At 32.2% G+C, this 8,225-nt stretch overlaps 1 protein-coding gene across 1 annotated transcript; it reads right to left on the bottom strand.

Annotated features, from left to right (window-relative positions):
* Positions 1–7,335: 7,335 nt before the first annotated feature.
* On the bottom strand, positions 7,336–7,878 carry LOC142230954 (uncharacterized). The gene has a single exon (XM_075301572.1). The coding sequence runs from the start codon at positions 7,876–7,878 to the stop codon at positions 7,336–7,338; it is 543 nt and encodes a 180-aa protein (XP_075157687.1).
* Positions 7,879–8,225: the final 347 nt, after the last annotated feature.

The following is an 8,225-nucleotide window of genomic DNA, read 5'->3' on the forward strand; positions in this document are numbered from 1 at the left end:
CTTTACATTAATCACATACCACTATGCCGATAAAGATCTCTGTACTATGCATTAGTTCATCGCATCTGCTGACAATTTACTCTAAGAATAATATTCGTAAAGGAACACCAGTTTATGAACGATGAAACGTTTAACTTCAAATTTGCAAAAACTTTATGAAATGTTATCTACCATTTTTGACGAAAATGCCTATAAATTTAATTATATGTGAACTAAAAATATTTCATTGGGTAATTTTCTACCAACAATTATTAACTATAGGAATTGTCAGTAAGAAATTGCTATCCACTTTCAAGTTCATTTATCGTAAAAAAAATATTTTCTCATACAAAAAAAAAAAAAACTTATAGTAAATTGCACTTATTATTTAGAAAGTACTTTACATTCTGACGTACTAATGTTTGCGTTTATACATCTCTTTTTTTAAGTAGCATTAATAAATTACGAATATGGTCGCAACTATGGCTTTAAGTATAATTCAAAGGTATATCCCTCGTAATGCTAATGTAAATTATTGTAATATTAAGTTGTACAGTGAGTCAAATTGTGAAGAAGCTTGCCCGGTTCCAAAATTTTTGTCTTTACGCTAATTATTTTGGTAAAAATATAAGGATATCTCAAAACCTGTTCCATAAAACATGTAACCTTTATTTTCGAATTCAGCAGATGAAAATACATAAAAAATTCACATCTCATCAAATGTACACGAAAAAATTATTTTGTTAAATACTGTAAAAATGCAAAAAAATTAGTCCATATTTGTTTATAATTTTATATAACTCCAATATAAACCGAGCACCAAGATTTTACTTCTGAAGCCACATGGAGGAAAAAATTTGATCCGGGCTCGTTGGCCTTCTAATTACCATGCGAAAATTGGTTCATATCGGTTCCTAATAGCCTTCTAATTACCATGCGAAAATTGGTTCAAATCGGTTCATAATGGTAGACATCTATATAAACCCGTCAAGAATTAAAGTTTATTTAACAAAGAATCCGTATGGGCTAAGTTACCACATCCCAAGTAATTCGATTTTGGATGACAGTTTTTACAAAACGACAAAACGTCTTCATTGTTGAAAGTTTAGCAAAAATTCGTCTTCTATGTTAAGAAAAATTCGCATTCCAATTTTAAATCTATGGCCTCACAACAATATGTTTTTCAATGTCCGAATTTTTTGGAAAATATATATAATTACTTTATTTTCGTTTCCAAAGGTTACATAAATAAATCTCGTGAAAAATGTCATACATCCCCAAAATAATTTTAAATCTATGAAGTTATTGGGAACATTGCTTTTGCTACCCTTTTCAAATGATTCTATTGAAAGGACATTTCTGATATTCGACATGGTTAAAAATATACCATTTTAAGAGTGAAATATTCCCTGCATTATTCCTTAAATTCCTTACACTTACAAGTGAAACGATTAAAATTTTAACTTCCAACAAATCATTCACTGGGAATAGAAAACATTTAAACTTTGAATGTATAAACTGAATTTTACTTTTGTTGATTTTTTTGATTTATTAACCGATTAGAATTAATGTGAATTAAAACATTTATTCATTGAATTATTTTGTCCTATCTGATTTTTAAATTGATATACCTATTGTGCTATTATATATATTTTTAATTGATTTTTTGAAGTGCATTACTATAGTATTATTTTTTACAAATTTGGGAAGCCCATCTTTGAAAAACATCTGGAACAATTTGGAGGTTTCTTCTTTTGATTTGGGGGGAAAGATTCCAAAATCACCTGGCAACACTGGCGCACACGTTTTAAGTGGAATATTTTATGAAATATTTCCTATTAACTTGATGGCCTCCTGGCATATATATCGTATCATCATTTGTCGGTTGTTCGGTCGAATAGTCAGCCGTATACATAGCTTGCCAGTCGTCTTTGCAGCAAATTACCAAAGAGCCAAACACTTCGCACTTGTATTCGCTGCAAACACTTCAATTATCGAGAAGCAGATATCATCCTCAACTTTAAACTGCTGAAGATTCTTGAACCTTTGACTCATTGACAAAGGCGTTTGCATCCCCATCTGTTGGTTAGTTCGTCTATCCATCATTTGACTATCTTTTAATGAATGTCATACGTATGTACGATGATGGTGTGAGGATATTAGTGACATTAGGTGCATCCAGATATGAACCCACTTCATATCTCAATTTTGATAGTTCGGCAATGACCTCACTATTATTTTTATTATTTTATATTCAATATAAGTAAATTATTGGTGGTGATGCTGTTGGCGTTACATTTAATAATTTTGATTCGAAATTTTTATAGATTTTTTTACTATCCAGTAAGGGAGCCACCGTGGTGCAATGGTTAGCATGCCCGCCTTGCATACACAAGGTCGTGGGTTCGATTCTTGCTTCGACCGAACACCAAAAAGTTTTTGAGCGGTGGATTATCCCACCTCAGTAATGCTGGTGACATTTCTGAGGGTTTCAAAGTTTCTCTAAGTGGTTTCACTGCAATGTGGAACGCCGTTCGGACTCGGCTATAAAAAGGAGGTCCCTTGTCATTGAGCTTAACATGGAATCGGGCAGCACTCAGTGATAAGAGAGAAGTTCACCAATGTGGTATCACAATGGACTGAATAGTCTAAGTGAGCCTGAAATATCGGGCTGCCACCTAACCTAACCTAACCTACCATCCAATTAAAAGTTTATTTGCTTTTTCATATTTGTGACAATAAGTCTATGATCAGTGGTTTGTTATTCTATTGACCATTTGGAGTTGATTTCCGTTTTATTTTGAGTTTTATTATATTCTTTGTAGTACAACTTCAATTGTGAAATTACTTAGAAGTATTAAGGCTTTATTCTTCCGATGATTGGGCTCATCTATCGCATAGCAAAAACATGCAATTGATATACTCATCGATGCGCGATAATGACCAATTATGGCCCCACTCAAGCCTCCATTAATATCACCTTTGAGCTCCGAAGACCATTAGTAAAACATGGCTGCAATATCAAACTAAACTGTCTTCACACCATCAAACGCCAGCCAGTGGTATATTAAAAACTTGTGTCATATGTGGAAGTCATTTCCACCCTATTATATGTAGGAAATTACTTTGACTTGTTAATTTGTTTGGTTATTTTAGGGTTCCTGATTTTTTTATCTGCTGAATTGCATTCTATGTCTCACTAAAAAAAGTTGACTTCTATCCAAAAATTTTGATCTCCATTTAAATATACACAGAAAAAATTCCACGAAAATTTTTCTAATTAAAGTCTTAATTGAGTTTTAATTTTTTTTTTTAATTGAAACAAAAATCAATAGTATCAATTAATTTTTTAATTGACTTTCAATTATTTTCTTTAATTGATACTATCATTTATGTGATTGAAGATCTTTCAATTAAAAATTAATTGGATCAATTAATTTAGTGGTTGAAGACAAATTTTTTTTTGTGTGTAGTTTTGAAGCCAAACAACCCGATTTGTTTGTGTGTAGTTTTGATGCCGAGCAACCCGATTCACCAACGGAATACATTGTACTTAACCCTAGACAGTCATCCTTCGTCAAAATGACGACTTCATTTCATTTTCGATCTAAATGCATTTTAGTCGATTGGGAAATAATAAATTTAAGTTATACTAATTCAACCATTTTATAAATTTTTGGTTTATACTAATTAAAATCAAATTGAATAGAAAATAAACTCAGCTTTGGTACTCTTTTTTGCTCGCGATGCAAATTATAGCGTCTTGCAAAACAGGCGTAGTCAAAATGACGAAATGGTTAAAAAGAACTAGACGTTTTCTTGATTTATAAAAGTCTTTGAATAAATTATTCATCATTTTAAAACTTAATTTATAAAAAACATAAAAATTTGCAAAAGTATAGGAGACATAAAATACGTAAATGCTCATTATTATTGTACTCTGTTTCAAAACAATATTCGCCTTACTTGATGGTACCGACAAATCATCATTAAATTGCTGTCGAATATTTTATTTTCAAGTGTCATTATCGATCACTACATTGTGACCAATGACCGCCGTTCGTTGAGCACTGGTGGTAACAATGATCAATTTGTCATCAGCATAAAGCGCATAACTTCACCACAATTCTCGGGGTTGCTTACCAAAAAAAAACTGATGTGATTAGTAAAATTATCACGTCAATAACACATAATGAGTGAAAATTTTAAGGGGAAGTTATCCAAAAATTTTACGTAGATGAGCAAAGGCAAGATCCTTCGTAAATAGCATTGTCATTTATACACTCAAAATATGTGAGCCCACCACGAAGGAAATTTTTAACTAAACTATATTAAAATTCACGCCCATATTACAAAATAAGTAAATATTTTGTTAGTCAGAATTATTTACTTGTTTTTCACTTGTTAAAGAAAATTTCGTAGTTTGAAGGGAAAAGATTGGAGTTCACAATTGCAAAATTGCCGAGATGAGCGCTTTTGTCGAAAAATTTACAAACTTTGAGAAATTCGGAATTTTGGTAAATCTTTATTCTTTCTCATATTGGAAAAATGTTCGCTAAAACATAATCATTGTCATGACCTTAAATAGAGTTAAATTTGCTTTGTGCTCTTTCTTGAGTGTTGTAATTTTCCCTAAGGATTATATATTTTGGCACATTTTATTATACGTTTTGCCATGTATCATTTTCTTGAAATATTAATATTTGAAATAATATTATAATCGCTCTCAAGGTTGAATAATTATTTTCTATTTGATACAAAAAATATTTTCTAATATTAATATTTCCATGAAATATTAAGGAAAAGTAACCATGAACAAAATACTATTTTCCTTAAGGATAAAACATGAAACACACATATCAATTCGGCCGTTTTTTACAGTTTTTTATAGTTTTTTTTTGTTTTTGATTTTTTATCTCATAATCTCGGCTAAAGGTCTATAAATTAAACTTGAAATTGTTGGTTTCTTGTTTTTATTTTTATTTTCCGATATTTCGGTTGACTTCGTCAGAACCGTTTTCAAGGCTACAAATTACAAAATTGTAGAAAAATTAATTACAAAATTCACAAAATAAAATGAAACTATCTATTGTACTTTACATTTTCTCCGCAGTCTTGTTACTTCGCTATCTGTTTTTCTACAGGTGATTACCCTGTAGGAAATGTCAATAGTGAAACAGTACTGACTTACTATTGACCGTGTCGCCAGTACTACTGACCAAATATACCCCAGACAATGTAAAATTCTATTGTCATTTAACATGTACTTGTCATTGAGAATGAACTACTGACACAAGAACTATTGACTAGGTGGTACTTTTGGAACCATATTGAGACATTGGAACCACTGAATCAGTAGTCCATTGTCACCATTTTGTCAACACTTTTTTACCAAATAAAAAGGCGTAAAATTAGAAATTAAATCATATTTTTTATGTATATTTAATTAAATTAAAGAAAAATTCAGTCTTTTTCATGGGCACTATTTCTTCAAGGCTGGCCGTACCTTTAACATTTTTTTGCCCAATAATGCTGCCGCAGAAAGCGGAACGTCTAGGCCTTCCTCCTGCAATATACTGAGCAGCTTCTCCAAACACTTTCTGGAAGGCGATGTTTCGATGTACCACTGCTTCAGTTTTTCCCTCAAATTCAGAGTTGGAGTGGGCAATCAAAATCTTCAAAAGTTTCACAATTTTCTTCTTGCAGCACAAAATCACTGAAAGTGCTCTCTCTAGAAATTAACTTCTCTTCAGCATTTGCTCTATCCTTGTACAATTTTAATTGCTTTTTCACAAGTCTTGTAATTTCTTTTATTCATTTTTTAATTCACTTATAAAACTCACTTTTCGTTTTAAACTATTGTCCAATTATTGCGATACCACGTGTTTTCACAACCAAAAAAACGAACCAATGAAAAGGAAGAAGAAGCATTGACTCTCATTTGTCATAAATTTCTCTACACATCAAAGTCAGAGAAATATTTATAGACAAGCTGTAGACAAATTATCGACAATGTCACCATAATAGTTGACAAAAGTGGTGACATAGAGACACATGTCCCCAGACTTCCTACAGGGTACTTTCTCTTGTGTTTTTGTATCGTATGCCGATATATTCTCGCGCAGTTCTCAATATCTTTCTTATAATTTATTCTCTCGTTAATTGGAGTGTTAATGATGTGTAACATCTCCAGAGTAAATCTTCGTCTGTAGTTGTTTTCCTTGCTTAGGATTTCTACGTCGTTTAAGTTAGGTTTGTGACCAGTCAAAGTACAGTGGGCCGCAAGTGCTGTTTTTTGCTCCATTGGCTTGTCTGTTGTTTTTAAATCCGATTTATGTGAAGACAATCTTGTTTTTAATTTTGTCATTGTTGTACTAATATATGTCTTTTGGCATAAGTTGGATTTGTCACCGTTGCATTTTATCTTATATACTACGTTATGTTGGTCTTCATTCTTAATTTTTATTTTGGTTTTACTAAATAATCCGTTTACTGTATTAGTAGTTTTTAACGCGAGTTGGTATTTTTCTTTATTGTATATATTAGACTTGCACAGTCTCTCGGAGAAGTTTGGCATATACGTCGCTGGTTTGTATAATTTTGAATCCTTATCATTAGTCAAGTTTTGTTTGTTATGCTGGTTGGCTTTTACATTCGATAAAAGTTGAAATATCATTCGCTGTGGGAAATTGTTGTCTTGGAGAATTCGTTCAATTTTATCTTCATTTTCAGAATGAAATTCTGGATCACTAATATTAAATATCTTTCGTATGAAATTTGTCGCGGTATTGATTATTATACGTTTATTGTGCTTAGAGTAAAAATTAAGCAGTCGTCCCGAAGCCGTTGGTTTTTAGTACCAATTTAGTCTCAGTTGGTTTCCTTGTCTATGTATTATTACGTCCAGATATGGTAGTTTATTGTCCTGTTCTAATTCCTTCGTGAATTGAATTGTCTATTATATGAGTTTAGGGCTTTTAATGTTTCGTCGACTTCTGATGCCTTGATGATTGCGAAGATGTCATCAACGTATTTAGGTTAAATCGGTGGTTTTGTGATATTTTTAAATACGTCATCCAAAATTTCCTCCATAATAATGTCTGCTACAATTGGTGAAGCGGGGGAACCCATGGGCATACCTTTTAACTGCTCATAAATCTTGTCCTCGAATTTAAAATATCTGGTGTCTTTAATGCAAAATGTAATTAAATCTATAAATAAATCCTTCGTCATGTTTGTATACTGCTTAATTGTGGTCCATTTTCTTTCAATCGTCTGAATTGCTAGTTTTACCGGAATGCTTGGAAATAATGACACCACGTCGAAGGATATTAAAACTTCATCATCTTGAATCGTCTAATTTTCCAATCTTGACTTAAAATCTACCGAGTCCTTCACATTATATTTTGAGTCAAGTGTAATATTTCTTAGTATACCTACTATGTATTTACATAAATTATACGATGGCGAATTTATCGAAGAACAAATGGGTCTCAATGGTGTGCCATCCTTATGTATTTTTGGAAGCCCGTAAATCCTTGGTGCTATTGCGGTCCTGCTTGTCAATTTGTTCTTCTCTTGTTCAGTAATAATATTGAGATTGTAAAGTTTCTCCACTAATTTGTGGTTCTTCGATTGGAGTCTAGAGGTGGGATCAATTTTTATTCGCTTATATGTGCATATATCGTGTAATATTTCTTTCATCTTTAAGTCATTGTCAATTTTGTTCATTGCAACCGTTTTTCCCCCTTTGTCAGCACTAAGAATTAGAATGTCATCATTTTCCTTTAAATATTGTCGTCTCTGGACCACTGTGCTTGATATGTATTTATCTTTCAAGCTTATTTGCGATTTTCGTAAATGATCGTCTATCAACGTTGTCAATTTTGTTCTCGCCATCTCTTGTCCTCTCTACTCTCAATTGTCTGTACACAATCTTCTCCTTCGGCGATAACTTGTAATAGTGGGAAAGTTTTATTGGTGTGCGGGAGAGCATGTTTTGGACCTAGTGAGAGAATCCACTGCACTTCTCTCGGTATGAAAAGGAAGATTGGAATGGAACAATGGAAGATGAAGATGGGAAAATGACAGCAGAGGGTATCAAACCATTGACGGCGTTCGATGCAAACGTGTCGTTTATGATTTTTTGTTCCACAAATTAAACTAAGAATAAAAAGAAATTTATATCAGGGAAAGACGTAGAACAATCGGTCAAAAGTTTCTCATCATTATTTACACAAAATTTG

This window comes from Haematobia irritans, chromosome 1 (assembly GCF_050003625.1).
Source record: "Haematobia irritans isolate KBUSLIRL chromosome 1, ASM5000362v1, whole genome shotgun sequence".
Taxonomy (NCBI): Eukaryota; Metazoa; Arthropoda; class Insecta; order Diptera; family Muscidae; genus Haematobia; species Haematobia irritans.